This window comes from Patagioenas fasciata, chromosome 2, assembly GCF_037038585.1.
Source record: "Patagioenas fasciata isolate bPatFas1 chromosome 2, bPatFas1.hap1, whole genome shotgun sequence".
In the NCBI taxonomy this organism is placed as follows: Eukaryota; Metazoa; Chordata; class Aves; order Columbiformes; family Columbidae; genus Patagioenas; species Patagioenas fasciata.
The window spans coordinates 23,730,521-23,754,087 of NC_092521.1; the positions used below are offsets into that span (position 1 = coordinate 23,730,521).

At 38.7% G+C, this 23,567-nt stretch overlaps 1 protein-coding gene across 5 annotated transcripts in view; it reads left to right on the forward strand.

Annotated features, from left to right (window-relative positions):
• RGS22 (regulator of G protein signaling 22) overlaps positions 1-23,567 on the forward strand; it is a 63,600-nt gene that overhangs the window by 12,274 nt on the left and 27,759 nt on the right. For 2 of the 5 annotated variants that reach the window (XM_071803907.1, XM_071803906.1), the window contains exons 4-14: positions 115-336; positions 4,318-4,403; positions 6,167-6,332; positions 6,669-6,840; positions 9,737-10,358; positions 10,915-11,076; positions 11,985-12,165; positions 13,823-13,944; positions 14,459-14,564; positions 16,447-16,572; positions 18,148-18,249. In XM_071803907.1, the coding sequence (XP_071660008.1) occupies positions 115-336; positions 4,318-4,403; positions 6,167-6,332; positions 6,669-6,840; positions 9,737-10,358; positions 10,915-11,076; positions 11,985-12,165; positions 13,823-13,944; positions 14,459-14,564; positions 16,447-16,572; positions 18,148-18,249 (2,067 nt within the window). The remainder of the gene's footprint in view (positions 1-114; positions 337-4,317; positions 4,404-6,166; positions 6,333-6,668; positions 6,841-9,736; positions 10,359-10,914; positions 11,077-11,984; positions 12,166-13,822; positions 13,945-14,458; positions 14,565-16,446; positions 16,573-18,147; positions 18,250-23,567) is intronic. The other 3 variants (XM_071803909.1, XM_071803908.1, XM_071803910.1) reach the window with 3 other exon arrangements.

Genomic DNA, 23,567 nt, shown 5'->3' on the forward strand with positions numbered 1-23,567 from the left:
CTCATAGTACCAGCTTGCATTCTGTAGGATGCTTCTATACTGTAAAAAGTAACTTTCTTAAATGAAAAAGCTACCTTATTACAATGTTATAAGCTATCCAAACTTCTTTTGCAGACTTTTGCCCAGCCAGTTAAATTTAACTCTGACTTTGGGGTTTTTGAAGTAGTTAATGATGCCACACAACGCCTGGAGAGCCAGCTGAAAAATATTCTACGTGATCAGAAACCTCCAAAACCCATTTATGATGTTCTAAGGAAAGCAGAGAATGATGGGCAGCTCTCCAAAATGTGCAGTGCTTCTCCAGCCTTCAATATGGATCCAAATTACAACACTATGGTAAGCATCTTGTAGCCCCTGAGTTTATATTTAGATCTTACTGTAGAGATACTGGCAGTAGTTATTGTTGTGTTTGGCTTGGTAGCTTGGGAAAAATGTTAATTTATGTTAGGAAAACATAATGATGGGCCAAATTATGCCCTGCAACGCACATGTGTCTACCAGACAAGTGAATGGAATTACACATGTACATCCTGTAGCACAGAATTTTGAAGACTCTGTAGGGCAGGATTCAGTTGTGTGGTCCAAATACTTTTTAATATTAAAAGAAAAAATATTATGACAACAGTTACTTTACTAGTGATCCCTGGAATGTGCAAATTGACTGAAACTAATGCATCTCAGTCTTTCCTTATTAATTAATTTCCTTGTGTGGCTATGAGCTCATCTGTGGTCTGGCAACACGTAAGTCTCTCTTCCATTAATTCCCAAAGGATTTACATGGCTAGCATCAATTGAAACGGCCAGAGAATATAATCTCTGGCAACAAGAAAGCTAAATTAATGGAAAGATAGGTTGGATTTTAGAAAAAAAAATCTTGTTTCAAGCTTGCTCAGACACTATCAGTTTTTGTATTCTTACCTGTTTACTTTCAGGGCTTTCTTCAGTACCAAATTAGGCAGCTTAAAATAAGGAGTTGAAGCACCTGAGAGACTACAAGACGGTATAATTAGTTGTGGGAGTGTACATTTAAGCAATAGCTTTGGAAGAGAAAAAATATTTCACCAGGATACTTGTTTTATTCCTTTCTTGCTTACTTTGCATTGGTGTGACTGACATGAATTCGGTTCATTTCATTCAAGGCCAGTCTAAGGGTTTGCTACATTTTTAGAGGCGGCTGCTCTAAATTATGTCATACCTGGAAAGCTGAGAGAAAATCAGGGAGTTGTAACAGACTGCTGGTTTGCCTAGCATAAGCTTAATGATTTTCAGAAAAGAAAACAGTGTTGAGAGAGGCCAAAAGGATGGTAATGTGAGATTGTAATTATCTGCATCTAAATGGACAAATGGTACAATAGGACAAGGCTCACAGACATCCCTACCATGTTAAGTAATTATTTTCACAAATACTTGAGAGCACAAAGGCCGAAGAGTTATTCTCGATTTCTTATTTGCTCTCAGGATTCAACTGGGAAATGTTGTGCGAGTGTGGCTAACGTTGCTCTCTGAGTTGACCCCACATTGCAACTATGGATGGCCTTTCTCGACAAAATCAAAGCCATTTCTCTGTTCCTTACATCCTTCATGTGGTTTGCAGCAACAGGGCTTCTGTATTTTTAAAGAATATATTTCTTTATCTGGGCCATTTTCCAAAGGGAAGCATCATGGCCTTTTGAGGAGCATTATGCCTCAGCACGTTTATTCTTTTTAGGTGAAAGGGTGATGTTTCTTCTTATTTTTGACTCCTCATTTACTGGATAGGTAACGTAGATGCCTCATCCAGGTCAGCTTGACATCTCCAAGGCTGAGCTGGAACAAAATGGCCTACAAATCAATATGTCAAAAACTGTTACTGGAACTACACAAGGTGAAAGAAGTCAGCTTCATTCTTTGTACTACGCTATGACTGAACCAGAAGTCATCCAGTCCAACTGCATCAAGTAGTTCTGTTCAAATCAAATAGGATTTGATCTTTCAGGCATCAGGTGCTGCTGTCTTCTTTGCTTTGGCTGCTTTCTTCACACTGACTGAAGAGATTGACAGTTGCTTTGAATGTTACATTGCTACAAAAAGTCACCTTGAGTGGCCATCACTGGCACACAACTAATGAAAATGAACTAGTAGGCCTAAGAAATACACCCAGTGCTATTTTTATCTGTATTTTACTTCCCTCTCAGACTGTTACAAATTTACAGATAAGCTAAAGTTCTCTGCATGTGTGTATGCACACTTGCAAATTATTGATGTGGAGGTATCTTCTTATCAACAGTCAAAAACAACTTGACATGAAATATATTATGAAAAAAATCCCACAAAGTTGGCTAGAATTGATCACAACTATGGAAAGAAACAGGCTGGCATCCCACATACCTTACTTCAGAGAAACCCCAGTTCAACAGAGCACCTAAGTACGTGTTTAACTTTAATCACACAGAATCACAGAATGTTAGGGATTGGGAGGGACCTTCAAAGATCATCTAGTCCGATCCTCCCGCCAGAGCAGGAACACTTAGATGAGGTTATACAGGAAGGTGTCCAGGCGGGTTTTGAATGTCTCCAGAGAAGGAGACTCCACAACCTCCCTGGGCAGCCTGTTCCAGTGCTCTGTCACCCTCACTGTGAAGAAGTTTCTCCTTATATTTAAGTGGAACCTCTTGAGTTCCAGTTTGCACCCATTGCCCATTGTCCTACCATTGGTTGCCACCGAGAAGAGCCTGGCTCCATCCTTGTGACACAGGGAAGTTAAACACGTGCTAAAAGCTTTGCTGGATTGGGTCCCAGCAAGGCCTGAGGCTGACTGGGTAAGGAAGCTAACCAAGGTAACAAAACCCATCAGATTAAATGTAGCATCTTTCTCTGGGGAAGAGGAAAGAGTGGAGGTTCTTTCCTTCTGATAGTGTATTAGATTTTGTGTACCAGCCATGTACAGACACGAACATATTGTGAATCACTCAGATAAAGAACTGGGCTGTGGGTCAGTAAATACATAAATTCTAAATGCCAAAATAAAGAGACAATTTTCTGTATTCCAAAAAAGCTTGTCGGTTACCAGAATGAGGCATACACTGTGTAGTTGGGAATAATTAGTCTCCATCTCCACAAATTACATTGTATGAGCCGCTGCCAACATAAGCTTTCCATATTTTGAAATGTTTTTTTCTCTCTAAATGAAACCCCACCCACTTTCTGAGTAATTCAGGATTTTTAATCCCCTACAGATATATATGAGGCAGAAATAACCCTTGTCCCTAATGGAATATTAGCTCATGGAAAGAAAATTCAAAAGGTAATTGCATGAACTGATTATTTGATATAGCAAGTAGCATCCATCCTTGCCCAAACTTCACCTGTTTTTATGGACAAGTGGAGTTACTACATTATTCCAAAACATCAGTCTTGCCTTCACTAAAAGGAAAAATGCACCTCAGATAAATAAACCAGGTCATTCCCTAAGAGTGGAAAATGTAGTCTCTTAAAAAAAAAAAAAAAAAAAGGGAAAAAAGTGTGCTGTGTGTCATTTCTAAGGGAAACAGCTGTGGATCAGTGTTGCCAGTAGTCAGCTTGGTCCCTGTCTGAGACCCTAGGCATATTTTTTTGGTGAGCTGGCTCTGTGCAGCTCGCTACCCAACACTCCCTTTCACCCCCCAAACCCCTCTTCGGGGCCACCTTGCTTCTGCTTTGATGAGGCATTGAGGCTTAGACCACCTGAGCAAAAATCTGTTATGGGCCCAATTCATAACACACTTAGGTTTCCACTGTGAGAGTTACTGTGTGCAATGCAGTTGTGGAATGCTCCAGTGTAAAAGCAGGAAAGGTGATGACTGATTGGCTTTTTATGTGTTTGATTTTGTTCTTAATATCCACAGCTCTTCCATTCTGGGAGTATAATTTAAGGGTTCCTTATTCTTCAAATTCTTGAGGAAAAATGAAATAGTGATTCCTTATAAAATCTGATAAAGTCAGAAAAACTAGCATTTTCCTATTGCAGAAAATTTAGGAGCATGTAATTTGCATTTGGAATTGCACAGTAAAAGCATGATTCATACACACATTATTTCTGAAGAAAAGGCACCCGTGATTTGTTTAAAAAGTACTCTTATAGATGAAATCAGATTTAGACCTTTTTAGCTCTTAACAGGAAAGTAAATTAACTCAATTATCCCAGCACAATTAAGGCTAAACTGGATAACAAAGGAGGTGTTCACTGTGTATTTGTCTTCCTGAGACAATGCTTCTGTAGAAGGAGATGGAGTCAGTTACATGGCAAACAAAATGAGAAAGTCAATCATACTGCAGATCTTTGGCATTTCTTTTTAATAGTGTCTTGATCGAGAACAAGCAATTCAGTGGATTAAGAGAGAAAGGCTTCCAGCATTTCTAGAAAGCGACTGTTACTTTGAATACAGGTATTGCAATCTTTTATGCTGTATCTCAATTTTAAATGTGTACAGTATTCTTAATCTGTTTTCTGCTGCTTCTAGTCCTGTTTGTTTAATTTTAGTATTTTAGAGACATGCATAAAGTAAAATCAGTGACTTTTTTCACTCATCATGCTGTAATATTCCTTGACTATGAATTACATACTATATTACACTATTACAAAGAGAGTAAAACTGGGGTTTACTGATTTCTGAATCTCTGGTAGCAATGCATATTTCTCTAATCAATAGGTAAGTTGTGTCAGTGGAAGTTAGGAATATGTGAAATCTATTTGGAAAAAACAGCTGGTCCTTTTTTATTTCAATTATTAGTTTTGTGCCTTTGGGCCCACTGTTGGACATTTGCAAGGTTCTCTGTGGGATGCCGTGGCATAGTTGGATGATTTACTGTTATACACTTGCTGTATTTTTCCAGATGTCCTTTCAGCAGATGTTCAGGAGGTTTAATATGCTTTTTGGGAGAATCTGCCTCTACATCCCTTAAGGTTGTATCTAGATGCTGACTGTAGTGTGTTTCAGGGGTCCAGAAGGGAGAGGCAACCTAGCAGAGTGGTTCACAGAACTCGTGTTTGATCATTGTAAGGACAGACTAATTACTGGGGTATAGACTTCTGCATTAAAGATTTCAAAATATTTTTAACTTTCAGTATCCCGAAGATTACATTCAAATGGAAAACTTTGTAAAGAACAAGAAAACCATCACAGAGTGTTCCATTTTAACTTTAGTAGCAAGCTGCTTTACACGTATCTGGGCCTCATGAAACCACTAATTTTGATCTTCTACTATAGCAAAGTATTTCTTTGATCGAGGAGTTTTACTTAAGAGAATTACATAAAACAAACTGTAACCATGTACCTAATTTCCATTTACATCAGCAGGTTGTCTTCCTGAATCAGGATCCAGATAGGCTGAGATGCTAAAAGAGAAACTTGTGTTTAAAGATGAAGATACCCCAACCCTAGAATGAAATCCTGTTTCCCCTTAAGTACTGGGGACAAACAAAACTGGGAATTCACTCATGGTCATAGGCTCAGGCATAGGCTTCATCTTCCCTTCTCATGCACCTTGGTTGGTTTTGTCCTGCTTTGTAACTTAACTAAGTTCTGCCCCAGTTCCTGAACCCAGAGCATCCTCGTTATTCTCATGTGGTTCTAAGGCTGCCTTTTACTGAACATCACAAGGTTGACACTAACACAAGGTAGCACTGGAGTGCTGTTCAGTGCTACGAAGTCCTCATACAGCAGCCAGGTGAACATGGTAGCATCAGCTGTCTCTTTATCAGCAGAAACTTCAACTAGTATGATCACTGCTGTGGCATTGCTGCTGGAAAATTGCTGACATGACCACGAAACGTAGCGCCTGGTGGTGATACAGGTCTTCCACAATCCAGGAGAATAATTCTGGTTTAGTGATCAAAATTTCAAGGGCTTCGTGGCAGGGCTTGGAACTGTGTAGAAACATGCACAATCATCCTGATAAAATCAGTTTTACTAGTAAAGCAAAGTAGGCCACCCTCTGTTAAGCTGGTGGACTATGGAATGACAATACTGACATTTACATATACGACAGCAGGTGAAGGATGAAATAATAAAGCAGATCATGAAGTTCTCTATAGCAATTTATTTTTATATGAATCACGTTCTTTATTGCCTATTGTGGGGAAAAATCAACTGTTTCTCTGATCAAAAGCTAAAATTAACTCTTTTCTTGTCCCAACATTTAATTTCAGGCTTGCTAAACTGATATCACAGGTAGAATGGAGCAAGACTGGCATTAATTTCATTATAGATAGTGACTACTATCCCTGGACAAGGAAGCAAAAGACAAGTTCTCCCCCTCCTGAGGAGGATGACACTGGTTTGACTATGAAGAAGCTGCACGTGTCTCTTGGACAGGTAAAATAAAAATGTTTCCTGGGTGTAACATCAAGTTAGATTGAATGCATAGAGTTAAATTATTCTAGCGAGGTCGCAACCTAATTGGACAACTGATTCTCTGAATATCCCTTATTTTCAAAGCTCTTTGTAGCATAGAAGAAAGTTGATGGGTTGTAATACAGGTTAAACAGAAGCTGTGTTACAAGTATGTTCAGCTACTCTATTCACTGGGAACTATCATTACAGAAATCTATATGAACAGACTGCAAAAATGGCTTCAGACAGTAAGCCCTCTGTTCTTAGAAATGTAGCAATAGAGAAATTTGAAATATTCCGTGACATTTCTTTTCCTAGGCTACAGTTTCTCAGACAAAGGATTGGTTTACATTAGCAAAACGAAGTGAATCTGTGAAAACTACAGATTCATTTGTGCATCCTGTAGCTTCCAGTGAAATTCAAGATACGCAGTATTTGCCTGGGCAGCATGAAAGAGACGATTCATTAAGTGAGAAATACAGCCTTCTGGGTAAGTAACAGGGGCTCAGCCATAGTATTTATAACACAAGTCTAACTAGGTGGAAAGAAAAGGCATTCCAAGGAATTGCTGCTAACTTCACTTACTGCCTTCTGAGTATCACATGGTATGTTAGGCTTCAGACAGGGATTTGTTTCTTTCCATAGCCACAACATTAAATGAAAATTCGAGCTAGTAGCCGAGTAATTTTGTGATAGCAGAACCCTTTTTCCTTACATATTTCTGTGTCATAGATATCTGTAAGTTTCAGGTGATAGGTGGTGGGTGATTTGTTTGTTTGTTTGTTTTTTCTCCATTTGATATGTTTTTAAAGACTTTCCTGTCTGGATTCTTTGGATATTTGATAATGTATGATTTGTGTTGCAGCCGTCTTCTCAGGGTATTTATGTTGGGCACTTAGAGGCATTTTGGCTGCCAATTTTTACGAATCTTGTAGAACGTGATCATTTGTGACACTCCTGTCTATCTGTCAAATTTAACTGAAATTGTTCAGCAGGTTTCAAAGGTACTGAGAACATATAGATGCACATATGGACATACCTGATTGCATAGCCTTGCTTCTGCTCTGTTGGCAGTAGCAAGAAGAACAGAGAAGTCTCAGCTCATACGTGAGAAGTTCTCTCTCCCCTGTTTTCAGAGGAAAAAGCAGCCATTCCACTTTGAGACTTGTACTGCTGAGACCTTGGAGTCCAATGGCTGAATAGAAAATTGGAAGGCATGGTAACTCCAGAAGTTTGTCTTCTTTCCCAGACCAATGGGGATCACCCCAGGAAATACATTGCTGATGTACAGATTAATAATGTAGCTGTTTAAATCGCACTTGTCTGCAGCTCATGACTCTACCACTAATTTTTGAAGTGCTTTGAGCAGAGGTCAGAAATGCACCATTCTTGTAGAGGGTTGTAATGTAACGTAGCCCTGTACTGCAGCAGGCTGGGCACAGGCCTATGGGAAACCTCTCTGTCATCCTCTGCTGCAGTTGTCCTGCTGTCAACAGTGTTTTGCCTCAATGGATATTCTACATCTTCTCACTGAAAAGTTTATTTCATAACATAGACCTTCATTTTACATGTGATTATTACTTTTCTTTATGCTTAGTTCATGGGAAATCCAGCATTCTTTCAGTTGGAAAGCTTTTTTTAGGCACAGTATTCACCTGTTGTAGGGGTCAGGCACTAGAAGCAATAAAGTGCATCAACTAAATTTCTCAGAGCCAGCCTGCCACTAGAAAGGGTTCAATAACTGAACGTATTTGCTTGGACAATCCAGTTTGAATTCCTTGCTTACTGCTTCAGTTGGACCAGGGTTATCAATGTTATAAGCAAAACCCTGATCCACTTGGCTTTTGATTACTCAGGATGTGTACCACTCTTCCTAATTTGCTCAGGTCCTATTAAATCATTCTTCATGTTTAAATATCACCAAACTGTATTAGGAAGCTATAATTTTTTAAGTGAAAACATTTGAAATAGTTTAGAAATAAGAAAAGATATTTTAAATCACTATGATTTTTACATTATTGTCAACATTTTGTCCCACAGGTACTGACACAAAATGATCTAAGTATAGAGCAGGGAATCTCTGTGCCATATTCCTAATCCACGTGTCTGTGACAGTGGCCAGCACTGGTTAGACGTGGCTTATTTTGGGGGGAAAATGGAAGGAATGTCTAACTGCCATTGCCATTTATTGACTAGGTCACCATAAGGGGGTACATATGCTGATAACATTACAAAAATTAATTTAGTGGATCTGAGAGATTTAGCCCTTTTCTATCAGTGTCTGATGTACTGCATGAGCTCACAGGTTGTAGCAGTCTCCTCACTGAAAATGTTTTTGCCTTAGTGATATGACAGGGCATGAAAGCCTACAACTTAGCTTTAGGAAAATGCAGAAGTTTCAGTTTATTCTGTAGTTTAGACACTGGACTGATATGAAGAGCTCACAATATCTGTAGTTGTTCTGCTCAGTTTTATGGGGCTGATTTGTACAGCATCAACCTAGCTAAGAAAAGATATCTGATCAAGCTAAACCAGAAAGTTTCTTTCTCAGCAGAGCAGGATGGCAGGGAGTGTTTAATAACATGGGGAAGATGGGGAATCTGGTAAAAGGAATTAAGCAGACAAGTGTAGATTAAAAAAAAATCTCAAAAAGCAGGGCTGGTCACTGTTCTGAACTTGTTAGTTATGAAACATCTCTAAATGGAAAGGAGCCATTTCTGGGTGGCAAACTGGACTACAGGTTGTTAAATGTTTCCAGAACCCTTAACATAATCATAATTTGTTTTGTCATACTTCTGTGTATGTGGAGATTTTACTTAACTGACAGAGACCTGTTCGATGTTTTAGTCTTTCACAATAACCAGTGTAAGTAGACAAAGAGTTATCACTTACCTACCTTCCTCATGCCTAGACAGAAGCCAGTCCTGCTACATACTGTGACTTTGATCAAACTATCACCAAATGCTCAGGAAGAAACCAAGGCCTTGCAGCACAAGGTGGTTTAACAAGTGCTAAGGAGCTGGGATGCTCAAATGAATAAACAAGTCAATTGGCTCCAGAGGGAGTTGTTCCTGAACTCTGCTACTCTGCTGGAATTCAATAGGGAATGAGTTTCTAGCCAGAATGAGTCATGGGGCTGAGTTTCTAGCCAGATAGCAACAGCAGAAGCACCTTTGCTATTCCCTGCTCTGCAGCGTGACGTGGTGTGGTTGTTCTGCAGCAGCACAATATAAATATGTTGCGTTTTTTGACTTGGATACGTGGATATGCAAGAGAAGAGTCCTGAATCAAAACAGTGTTCAATGATCTTTTCTGATATAATGCAGAAGCAGGTTCCATGTCTAAGGAATGCCACCAACAGAGTTTCCTTTCCTCTTCAAGGACAGCATCAGCAAAAGCCGACATTATCAGGGAGAGATCCAGAGAGGCTGAGGAGGGGTCTTCTGTGTCCATTGCTGAAACTCCTTCCCACACTCAGTTAAGAGTTTATCTAGACCCCAAATGGGACAGTGCAGTACAAGAAGAAAATGAACAGGAAAGTGCAACTTTTCAGACACCAGAAGAATTAATACCGATTTATACTCCATTTGTAATAAAGGAACCCATTTCAGAACTGATCCGCCAGGCAGCTGCTGACACTAAGAGTGAGGTGGATTTCCAAAAACAGCCTGAAGAGTGTATACATGAGTTAGCAAATAATGAGTTTGCTCATGGTACTGCAAAGTCACTCTTTTCTCAAAGTTCTTCTCCATTGACTGCCTTGGATTCTGAGGGACATGTAAGAGAACGAGATACTGAAGAAGTAAGCTTAAGATCAAGCTCTGAAAGTGATGGGGCAGACAGTAGGGCTGCCTGGTGTATTAGTCACAGGACTTATGACACTGGCAACAGACATGAGTTTGAAAGATTCAAGAAGTTCATTAAAGGAACACTTGGGGAGAGATACTGGTGGCTCTGGATGGATATTGAAAGACTCAAAGCTCTCAAGAACACTACAAGGCAGCAAAGGTACTTCCCATTATTTAACACTTATTCCCATTGTTATAACACTTGTAACCCAGCTAGATCAATGCAGGTTTTGGGATTTCTGAATAAATTCTAATGTTTGAAGAGAAAAGGCAAAATTACTGTAATCATGAGTGTCCTGACAAGGTATGTCAGGAATGACTGCTGAAGCTGATGAAACTCTTTTTGCAGTCATGTTTGCGAAGCTTACATGAAGTCAGACTTGCTGTAGTACTAAGGCTTTGTTAGAAAGAGATTTGGAAAACAGATGGCAACAAAAAGAAAAGAGAATAAAAGAACTTAAATTTACAAGTAGGGCATTCAGCATGACAAACTGCTTTAGTGAAAGGCTCTGCTGGATTCAGATTGCCTGTTCTAAGGCACAGTACATTTTGTCTTATACACAACCTGTCTCTAATTTGCAGAAGAATTGTTTTGGCTTCTGCCACTTGCAATTAAAAACATGTTGTATGACAGCAATTTAACCAGTAGGATGACCTGTACTTGGTTCTGTATAGCATCTGGTACATGCTTATGTGACTATTTTTGTTGACTCAAGGCAACTCAGTAAGATGAAAAAACTCTATCTGCTGAGCAGTGGAGACTATTTCCTCAGTTCAGAAGTGTTACTCAGACTTGATCTGCTGCATGGTGATCAGTGGAATATAAGGCATTTAAGACGGATTCAGCCTGAAGTAGTGAAACCTCTACTTCTTTACTGGTATGAAAAAATGAACTAAGACTCTGTTGGTTAACAAAGTTCCATTTTTTTTGTTAAGCCCATTAGATTTACTTCACTTTACTTATCCCATTGCAATTGTGGGAAGAAAGGTCATCACAAATACTAGCAGATATTGCATCTGAATTTTCAGTTCAGTCTAAACTACACTGCAATCTGCTGAGAAGCCAGGTAGACCTGCCTTACTGAGCCCTTGTTATTTTACTGCCAGAGCGTCTGAGCTATTTTGTGTAAGGTTCCCTTGGATACCATTCAACTAAACTTTAGGCTGCAGGGGAGAGAAATCCCTCCAGGCCTAGAAGGTTAATTCTGTTCTAACCTATTACCCATATTGCCCTTCTCAAGTTTCTGAGGATGCTCTGTGTATACATCTATGTGGAATCTGACCCTGAGACTTTACTGTTCAATGTCTGTCAAACAAAACGCCTTTTACATATTGACAACTTAAGTGAGGATACAAATTCTAACCTGTTTCCAGAACACAAGCTAAATTTTTGAAGGTCTCTCCTTCCCAAGGGGAATTAACAAATTGCAGGCATAAACAGATACCTGCAATTGCAAACTTTGCTTTGGAGCCACATGAAATTTATGGTCTGTGTCCTGTGACCTACAATCCTTTCCCATTCTTTGCTGTAGTATGGATGGGGCATATCCCACTGCATATTCATACAAAGGCAACTATGTAATGGTGCAGAATTTGCGACCCAAGTTTATTTATGTGTAGCTTAGTTTTAGATTTAGAAGAGTGCTGATTTGGAATTCTAGGCGTATATAGCACCATATCTTGATAAAGTAAACATCATGGGGTAAAATAAAAAAAAAAACGAAGCCAAATAGCCCAGTATTTCATGTTTTGGGAAAGTTTTACTTATCAGCTTTTTTCTTCCTAGGGGTCCCAGATTTTGTGTCACTCATTCAACAGCAATAGAAACTGCGAGTGCAAAACTGAAGCTCTGGCACAAATGCCACGAGAGACCAAGGGTCGATATTGATCCTTTTCCACAAATGGTATCATTGCTACCATTGACACCTAAGTCTTGCATACCTAGGATACCACCTTCCTTTTCTCAGGTAGGTAGGATCACAATATTGAAAAACAAAGCCTTGTCTCATCAAAAACAATTATAAAACTCTAATTCAATGGGACAGGAATATGGTACTTGGTTGTTTGGAAGTCAAGCTTTAGCAAGATTGTCTGTTGCAGATGGTTATATATAAAAAAGCAACAAAATTTTACTATACTTTATGTAAGAAGTTGATACAAGTTGAGTCACATTATTTTCTCAGTTAACATCCTTGCTATTTCGTAGGTCTTCTGGATTGATATTTTAGCTCACAAGTCTCAGAACTGCAAGATTAAGGCTCTAGCAGCACAGATTCTGCCCTTCAACCAGCCGTATCTTAATCTAGAGTAATTCTTACAATTTCACTGCAGTTACTCTGAACCTACCCTCATGTTTGCAAGAAGGGCAGAATCCTGCTCATTTTCTATCACCACAGTCCTTTAATCAGCTACACATGATTTTTCTTTCTCCTGAGGGCCGTGAGCCACACAACACAGATGTGTCCTTTTCACAGCGTGTAGCTTGCAGGTGGCCAGCTCAGTTTTGACTCTTCTTCCTTGAAAGCCTGAATTTGAGAGGTGACTGCAATGAAAGCTGCAGGTTTTCAACAATATGGTGTTAAGCCTCAGGACAGAAAGTACTTGGAGAATGTGAATTGAAACTGGTTCCAGTATTAAGAACTGTATGGGCTATGCCGCAGATCTGTTCACACACATCTCTCTTACTTTGAGTTGGATAGTTTTAGACTACAATTATATTTTTTAAAAAGCTAATTCATGGAGATAATGAAGGAAAAACAGTGGGACAGGTTCCCTGTTCAGAAGAAGCTGGGTTCAGCAGCCAGATTCCTGCTGGCCACAGCGGGAATGGGAGCCAGAAGCAGCTGCCTCTTACAGAGACCAGTTCTGGCTTCACAAGGTGTGCTAGTGACCACTAACTAGCTGTAGGTCAGGCTGACAGGATCCTAACTCTGCAGGTTTTCCAGCCCCTGTTGAGTTCAGTACTTGAAGAAAACTATGACCTGGCACCCATGAACCTCACAGAATCATCTGACAGACCATTTCTTGCTGCCTTTTTCTTTCTTCTTCTTCTTCTTTTTTTTTTCTGTGAAAAGTCTGAACTTCCGAAACTTCCAGCTCCACTGTGCTTGCAAGAGCTTAGAAAGAGCAGCAATCTGGGTGAATTTCTGAGGACACACTGAATGCAACTGGCATCTCCAAAAAGTCATAGCATGATTTTGTTCAAAATAAGTTAGTGACGGTGTGTCACAATGCCCCTTTTCTGTCTTGGTCTGAGTGGCTGTATCTGCGTTACTTTTCTGGTTTGTAGTAAGCTAGTTAAGTAATCTTAGTAAAGATTCACAAAACATGTTCACGTGCTCTTCACCTGACATCCTTTGTAATCCTATACAAAGTGCATGTACTGTATTTCTACTTGTAAAAAATGTCATTTTTTTAGGTATAGTGGTTATTACAGTGTGCTGAAAAATCTTGCAAGATACTCAGAAAAGCCTTTTGCAATTTGCACTTTTACCTATTGTGACTGACAAGGCAAAATGGCCCTGAAAACCCTTGAATGTATTTAAGCAGTTAATAAGAACATGTTAAGACAACACAAAGGTGGAAATGTAATCAGAATTGCCTTATTTTTGTTACGTCTTTTAGAGAAGTAGAACAAGCTCACCAACAACTTTATCAAAACCAGCTACACCAGATTTCTTTTTGAAGAAATCATTATCACCTACCCTGCCATCAAGTCGGAGCCCCCTTCCTAGCAGTAGGAAGTGGTAAGTACGGAAATCCCTTGTACATCTTTCTGCACACCAATATCCCTTCAATATTTATGAGAGGGTTTTAGAGTCTACTGTTTTCATGAATACTTTAATATAATATTCTGCTTAGTGAAGCACAGTTATGGGACTGTGCGCATGGAGAATTCCTCCCTGGCTGATTAGTTTCTCATTTGTTTGTGCCACAACACAAAAGGATTTATTTCTCCAAATACAGGTGGTTTACCCTCTCTTGTATAATCTTTGATATTCTCTACATACATTTCTATTCTTTTAACCTGTCTCAACCATTTGCCCTCAAAGATACGCTGTATCAGTGATTTCGATGGGGCCACATGAAAAAGTATTCCTCTACATTTTTTACATTATAGATTTGAACTCCATGTACTTTTCCCTCTACTGTTCACTATGTCATTCTCACTTCTCTCATGCCCCTTCTTTGTTTCTTTTAGAAGCAGTCCTAGTTTTTCCTTAAATAGGTATTGAAAATTTTGTTTGTTTGTGGATCCAGGCCAAAGTCAGCGAGCAGAGACACGATTCATTGCTTAGCTTTGGATGACAGTGAAGACTCAAGATACCAGGTTTATAGAAAGTATACCTATGCTGAGCTGCTCCCGGTAAGCAGTGCTTGAAGGTTTTAGTCATCTTGAATCATGGGTTAAACCACTTTTTATTTAATAGTATTAAAGGGAAAGTAGTCAATGATGGGGAGAAATTGGTTTGATTATGTGAATGTCAATGCTGCATGCAGAGGTGTAATTAGAATGTCAGCATTTTCTGTGTGGTATCTGTCACCTATTTGATAGGAAATCATGTCACATGCAGAGGTTTATTTTCACTAGAAAGTGTTGATCTTCTCCATGGTGACCATGTGTTCAGTAGGCTATTATGGAAACTCGCTGGATAAACGCTTTGGTGGAATTGTTGCCTAGGAAAGTATACCAGACTTACAGCAAAAACTGAATCTGCCCTAGAAAGTCATTACAATAGTGAAATTCATAAAAGGAAAATGCTTCACTTGTACAATTCCTCTTTATTTCTTGTGCACTTCATTCTTTTCTTTGATGAATTATTGCCTGTTAAGCAGGGCCTCAGTCCAGCAAACCTCAGGAGGGACGGGCTGCACAGATGAGCCGTTTCTCAATAACTGTTAAAATGCTGACAAATCAAACATATGAGATGTCAAGATTTGGCAATTTAAAATATATCAGAAACTTTTCACGTTTGTGGAATGGTCTCGAAACAGCCTGCTGTTTCATGGAGGTGTTGATACCACTGGCCTTGCAACTGAAAAAGCCCCCAACATATTATGAAATGTGGGCCTATTTCCATATGCATGGAGTTTTCTGATTGCTTGAGCACGTGATTGATTGTTTTTCACATCAAAATCATACTTTATTTATCACTTCACTACAACAATTTTAATTATTTTTTTAATTCTGACAGACGTAAAGGCTAATCTTTGCAATTAGGGAATATTTGCAGTTAGAAACTTATATTAAAGAAATATTCACACCATTAATTACTAGTGTTTATATACCTTCATCATGCAGAGTTTCCCTCTGTGACAGGGAGGAAAATACTACCCTTTTACAATTACAGGGCTAGAGTGGAACCTACAGTCAGGACTCCACAACTTGCGATCATAAATACGAAGCAAAGGGGAATGCAGGGATCCATAGTTTAACTTCATATCGAGGAGCAGGATCTTCCTGCTCTGCTTCCAAAGTCTGGCTTCCTCCTGCCCTTCTCCATCCCTGTTACTGGTTGGAAAGAAGCTGGTGTCAACTACCACACTCATCTGCTCCCACTTCTGCTATCAGAGACATCAAGTCAGTCAGAGTTTCTCCTTGTGATCACCAGAAGCTAATCTGCTAGTTTGTACTCTCTGGTCTCTCTGTGAGCATTGTCAAAATGGAAGTATTCTTCCTCGAATGCGCCAGGAGATAGCCACAGTAAAGAGTATGGATTTCATCTCCCCTAAAATGCTCATGATTTTGATGCTGATGCCAGTGATGTAACCCCAGAAGACACATCTTTTGTTCTGTGATAGTTAATAATTTTGAGGTTTGACCACTTGTTAACTTCTGTTGGTTCAAAACACAGTAGCCGAAGCTGAGACAACTTTTGACAGCTAAGTGATACAGTTTAGTATCATTAGAATTCCCCAGATTCACAGCTAAAGAATTAATGACAGAATTAGGGCCAGGCTTGTTTTCCTGTTCTGAGCATTGAGGAACCACCTAAGGGATGCTATGGTCATTTTGCTACCTGTATGCCTTCAGTATTGAGACTTAGTCCATTGGATGTGAATATTTAGTGAGAAAACGGTATGGGGAGCTATGATCAATTGCATATGTAGTAGAAAATGGAGTCTGGTTTCTTGGGATGAAAATACTAATTGAACACATTGCATGGCCCTCCATTGCAATGTACTGACATTTGAAAATAATGAAAACCTGTTACTTCTTGCTGTATAATTATATTTTATGTATCTAGGGGAAAAGAGCTGCTGGCAGTGTCGTCTTAGGGGGTTCAAGAATGGAAAGCATGCTGCAGTCTCTTTATTTGGAGAACAGAGCAGGCTACTACTTCACACGTTTCTGTGAGAAGTCGGGGAATAAGGTATGAACATTTTCCTACCCTGTGATAATTTTGTCCACAGTTGACTGAATTCCAAGTTATAGAGGGCAGCCAGACTGAAAAAAAAAATGGAGAAAGAAAGATTGATGACTGGATGAATTATTACTTGTGAGACTCCAATCCCTCAACAACAATAAACTGTTCATGTGTATATTCAAACTAATGACAGGTCTTAACCAAGCTGTCAGATCCTAACTCTCCCAAACCTATTGAAAATCTGATTGTACCATCAGGGATAAAAAAAAAAAAAAACAAAAACTAATCATTTTTAAAAACTAGCCTTTAACTTGGCAGAAAAAATGAGGTCTTAACCCACAAAAACATTTTTTAAAAAGACAGAAAATCTGCTACGTTATTACTCATGATAATCTGCCTCCTTCTTACTTGTTAGGTTAGTGATGTCCAAAATCTCCAATGTTTTAAAAATGTTCTTCTGCTTCCATGAAGCTTCTTGGATTTCTGAGAAACATAACACTATTTCTTCTTTGCAGTCAGCAGATCCATCATTCATTACTGGGTGTAAATTGAGAATTGGTTGGAACAGGTTATGAATCTGAGTCACTGTTTAGTGGCTTTGCAGAAAAATTGAGTCTTTAGGGGAGATTTGAATGCAATCAAGATGGACATCTGTTTCACCGCTGGCACAACCCAGAATCCAGCAGCAGTAGCTAAAAATGCCTTTGGCTACCAGAAGGCAGGAGCCAATGTTTCCAAAGCTGAATACCTTCAGCTAAAAATGTTCAATGTGTATAGATAGAAATATAAATAAAAGTAACTTAGTTTTTCCTGGGAGATAGGCACCCATCCACATGTCTTCTAGTCTTTGCAGGTGCCAGATTCCTTTGAAAATTATTTCCTTAAGGTTTTGTCTGTGGAGCCTATTTCACTATATGCCAGGTCTGGCAGACTACAGTTTGTGGAGCAAAGTTCCCTGCCCCTATCTTTTTGGAACAGTTTCTTTATTGTCCAGTGATGGGGGTTTCAGGGTATTTTTGAGACCCATATCCCATAAGCACATGACTAAAACAGAGAACTTGAGGAAAGACGTAGACTCCTTCTTCTGAAAGACCTTTTGATGTTTGTTTGAATTTATGAAATGAAGCCAAGACTTGGTGCCTCAGAAATGCATGTAATAAAAATGTAATGGTAGTCCTGGTAACATATGTCAAGTACACAATATTTAACTGTTTTCGTTATTGCTGCAAAATGCTATTTCATGATGGCACAAATTCTGCATGACCATTATCAACATTTCTTCTTTAGTGCTGGCTTCATGCCACTGAAATGTGGTTACTCTTCAAATGTTAGCTACAGTGTTAACAATTTTAATTGCCAATTATGCATAAAGGATACAATAAAAAATATAGTATCACAGTGACGATGCCATTAAATATGTTGTCCTTCTGCCAGTACGCAACAGAAAATTAAATCCATCTTAAATTGAGCTTGATTTAGGATGACCTCAAGGAGCTAAATAATTGCTTGCTTTGGAAACTCAACCTTTTATAAAACTGTGATATTTGGGTAGCAACAACTTAAAATATTTTTTATTTCTAGTTGTGGAAGAACAGCGCGTACTTTTGGTTTGACCTACAGGCTTATCATCAGCTTTTCTACCAAGAAACTCTTCATCCTTTTAAAATACGTGAGCAAGCTCAAGTAAGTTGTAAATAATGTATTTTCCCTTCACAAATACATCTGTTCATTCCCTTCAAAAGTACATTTGTGCAGTGTAAAGACTGTGAAAAGAAGATAGAAAAGTTTCCAAATCTTGACAAATCACACCAAAGTAAATATGGGTTGTGGACAACAAAAGATGCTCCTTGCATTGTTTCCATGGGATTTCTTGATTTAAATGTTAAACATGCATAATTTGATTTCTAGGCTCTGCTGCCTGTTCCCAGTTTTATCTACTGTACTCGGTTTACCTAATCTCCCCTTTGCTCTTCTGTGTCGTATTTGGAAACTATCTGCTTAGTGTTAACACCAGAGATATTTTTTCTAAACCATCCAGTTGTGCTGTACCTTTTCTTCCATCTCATATGTGTGTTAGAATTGCAGATCTCACAGTCCAAACCTCAGATTATGACCTTAGTCATGAAAATGGGTCTAGCAGTTGTCAGTCCTTTTTTTCTTTTTCTGCTTGTCAGGGCATCATTACACTTTTTTTCGCAGTCATCATCCCCCGCATTTGATCTTTAGACCCTCATTTACTGTCAAGCAGAACTGATATTTCCTATAAACAAGCATTCTTAATTGAGCATGCACTTTAATTCAGGGAATAAAACAGAAGTGAACTGGTTCACCACATGGGTGCTGATAGCTGTCACTGACTGTGGAAGAGTCCTTTACTGCCAGGGAAGGAGGCTGCAGCAGCATGATATGATTAGAAGAACTCCAGGCAACTTTTAAAAACACTTTGTGAAACCTTGGTCTGTTTTTCCTCTGTAAACCTTGTGTAGGAGTATATGCTATCTGCATATTTCAACATATGCTGTAATAGAGCAAAGCTACTTCACATGTCATTGGAACAAATATCTGTAGAGAGCAGTGGATAATAATCTCTTTGTCTGGCTTATGTTACTGAGCATCTGGACTTCCTTGAATCTGTCTTCTTTTCCTACTTGGAGGTTTTATTGGGGCAAATGACAGAATTTTGCATATTTGCCCACAATTCTCACCTGAATCAGTGTTATTTGTACAGAAACTCCAAGCAGAGACTGAGTCATGGATTCCTCCCTCTCTCCTGTCACACACTGGCTAACGTTAACTGCTACCCTAGTTAGTCATTTGCTGCCTCAGCTCTACTTATGGCCTGAGGCCAAGGCACTGTACTCTTAAGACCCACTGTCTGCCATGTCTGCCCAGGCCTGTGTGGGGCGAGAGACCCCGTTCACAACAGGTATGCAAGTTAACCATGTCTTTACTCTGTCTTCATTTTCCTGTATGTTTTGTTGCAAGCCAAATCTTAGGTTATGGTGAACGACAGTTTTCAATTCGGTTTCATTTCACACCAGCTTACATTCTTTCTGCGGTGGTTGCGTGGCTGAAAATTAAGGGCTTGGTCTTTTTAACTTATTTCCAGTGCTCGCCTGGTGGTGACAGCAGAACATCGCACAATCAGTGTTACCAGGCAATTGCAGAGAGCTACATACACATAGCCATTAAAGTAAATACATCAAAACGAAATATGTGAAACTGTTCCATTAGCATAACTAACAGCTGAAACGTAACATAACAAATCAACACATGTGCTGCAACATTTGGTATCATTCTCAAGCTTGCCTTTTAAGGCTGCACAAAAATTATTCTTGTTTTCATTGGAACACGGTAGAGTCAAGCTGCATCCAGTCTACAGGATCTGCTTATGGAAGAGATGCCTTCCCAGATTCTGCGCTCGCCTTTGGCACAATAAGATAGTAATTCCAAATATTCCTAAGAGGATGTGGATCAGATTTGAATAACACATCGTCATATATATTTTACTATTGAGACATCCAGAGTATTCTGTATGTGTTCTGCCTGCATCCTATTAGAAACAAGAGCAAACCTGGATTGCTATGTATCTGCTACTCCTTGTTTCATTTGTTAGGCATTTTTATCTCAGCTTTATGACAGAGGAAGGAAATGCATTCCAAGGTGTATATTCATTCATCCAGGGAAAGAAACTACAGTGAGAATGAAATCTGATGGATAAGAAAAATGATGAGTACTGGTAATCATCTAGGAACATGTATGGTTATTCACTACAAACATATGCACAGGAGTGTAAAATAAATCAGGAAAGAAAAGCAACAAAGAAACACATACTGTAGGTTTTTATTAAAAAACAGTTATTTAGAGTTCGAAAATTTTATACAGTCAATATTTTAACACTAGAATCAATTTAGATAAAGGGAGTTATCACTACTGCAAACTTTCAGGGTCAGGCACAAGATTTATGTTTGTGGAAAGTGATGATGGGGGTTAAGGCAGTTTAGCCTTTCCATTTAAGACTGGCCAGTGCATTGTGTTCTTCTGTCATATGATTCTGTTAAGCAGCTGCACAAGCCCCTCATTTAGATCAGAGTTTTTGGGCAGCGATACAAACCACTTGGACTTAAACCTTTTTAGTGTTTCTTGCTTCACTCTAGTCATTTTGAGGTTGCTTACCAAAGACTTCTTATCTGGGGATGAACTCACACCAAAACCCAAGACCTGAACAATCCATGATTTGGAAAATCATAAATGTGGCCAAAGTCTAAAACTGAATTTCCTAAGCATTTCATAGCATCAGACTTGTGCCATTATAAGTTATTTCAAGATGCAAACTCTGACCAAATTTCCAGATAGTGTTTTGGGTTCAATCCATCACTTGTTCTGATACATGTATAGGAAAACATATAGCTGGCAGGTAGGAAAATTCTTTGTGTTTTACAAAAGGAACAAACCATTGAATAAATGAAGTATGATGCACACTTGATGCCACATGCTTAAGATTTTTGTATTAATTTTATAATCTTCAAGTTCATTTAATGTAAGTTTTTCCTGTCGATCCTTTAGGAGATTGGCCAATACAACAATTTCATTATTCCACTGAGAATCAGAATACCACAAGACTTCCATGCCGTGGGAGTCAAAAAAGGCTATGAATTTTCCTTTTTAAAGGACACAATGTATTTCTTCCTATATCTTTCTGAATTCATTGCTCAGTGTTGAAGGCTGTGAACACAGAAACTTTTCATCTTCTTTGGCATGCCTAGAACTATTTGTAGTTGGTTTTCTTGCAGTCCTTGCATTCAACTCAGTGCAGATCTTCAGATCAGCCTGAACCCTCATCAAGGGACACTGGGATGAAAGCTCTTCCTTATTTGTCAGTTTGTGATGCTGTCTTTTCAGTTGGTGGGTCAAATCCCACAGCAATGGATTCTTAAAAGTACTTAAGCAAAAAAAAGGCATCATGCCCAATCCTCAGACACTGTAGATCTGCACCCTTCAAAAAGAGGCCATCCTGATTACAGCACTGAGGGGCTGGTCCTTTGAGTTTGGAAAAGTGCACTCCTATAGCTAGCTTAACCACCTTTAAATTTCTGCTTCATGTGTATTACTAGGCCTAAATACTATTTCTGAAAAAAAAAAAATAGTGTGTCTTCATAATATTCTAGTTTCGCACGTGAAATTATACAGGACTGGGTGCAGTTGTACAGGTAGAGCAGCCTGCAAAGGCCATCGCTGATTTGGCAATATATTATGACAGTGTTTATGTGTGCAGATTGTCAACAGTTTTTGGCCAAAGCTTCCTTAGTCTGGGCAGCTGATGATTCTGTAGGCTGATACTTTTTGTCAGCTCTAAAGAAGAGCTGCATATATCCTCTGGTTAACACATTTCCTACAAAATCATGGGAGAAAGAATAGTTCCACCCAAGAAAGTTGTGGAGTATTTGTTTTGATTTTATTCTCAAGACTCTACTAGAAATGACCAGTCCCTTAAGGAACTGGGCTAAATGTGTGTTAAAATATTGAGGACTTATTTTGGACCCTTTTCACCAATTTACAGATCCTTTGTGTGTGGTTTTATGAGTCATAACGAGTAGAGCAATGTAGCCCTAATGATGAATAAAATGGTTAATCCCTCTTTAAAAAGTCTATTTTTAAAGATACCACATCTTTATATCATTGGACTGGTCCCTTCTAATTTGGCTGTTTTATATATTAAATGTTTTGGATCGGATTAGAACATGATGTAACGGAAACTTTATTAGTGTTAGGGTTCTTCAAAATAACTTCCAAATTCTGAAATCACCATGAATTTAATTAATGCTGTCTCTGCTAAATTTAAATATATTTGGGGATTTGCTGATAAGGGAATAATTTAGGAAAAATGTAGTCTTGTTCTTCACCTAGGGCTCTTCCTGTGGACGTCCTCATTCTTTGACCTTACCCTTGTACCTGGGGGTCTTTATTGCACTCATAATATGGGACACAATAGCCACAAACCATCTGTGTTTTCAGTGATTAAATCTATGTAGAAAGGGGGTGGAATCCTGCATAGAGAGTAGATACAGTAATTGTAACAAATTCTAACTGGGGGGTGGATGTCAGCCATTGCAGTCCTGTATTGCTCAGTGACTTGAGATCAGGAGAGTCTCAAGGGTCTGTTTCAGATTGCTAAGGTCGAAAATAAAGGGGATGTAGTCTGGTACTGTTGCTGTTTGAAAGAAAGAGTCTAATAAATCAGAATTTCATTTTAAACAAACAGAAACATAATTATTTAATGTACTCAAACATTCTCCCACTGTGCCTGTAATCTAAACATGAGTGTTTTATTACTCCTTGAACAAAGAGTAAATACATTATTCTCTTCTTTTCTACTGCTTTTTATATCCACTAGTTACAGCTGGATTTTAGCAACATAAGCTAAACGAGAATTATCAGAAACCTGCCTTCTTCATTGTCAAAACTGTGTCATAATAAATAGTGAATACGGGCTCCTCAGTGCCATCCTAGAGAGAAATTCTGATTTATACTACTAATAGGATCACCTGACCTTATGTTTGGAAATTAGGTAGACTTTGACAATATGAAGAAGAGAAACGTGTATAAGTATATGAAATATATTGCAACAGCACCTTTTTCTCTTGAGTTCCTAGCTGCAGTTGGAATCATGATGTATTAGAAATATATTCTGGAATATCTTCTTCCATGCTATTCTGGGAAGAAAGTATTTTTCTCTGAGTTTTCAATGTTCTTTTTCATAGCAATTTATGAAACATTTAAAAACCAAGAATTTGACTTAGGGGACTATTTGGAAAAAAAAATCATTTGAAATAAATAAAAAACTTACTCTGTTCTTCAAGAATGAGCTGCTAGTGAGAAGGAAACATTCTCCAGGTTCAGCTTTCTTCCATTTGTACATGTTGGACGGCAATCTGTGCTTTATAAAAAAGTGTATTCTAAATCCTTGCTTCGATAAGGATTTAGACCTTGGTCATGCAGTG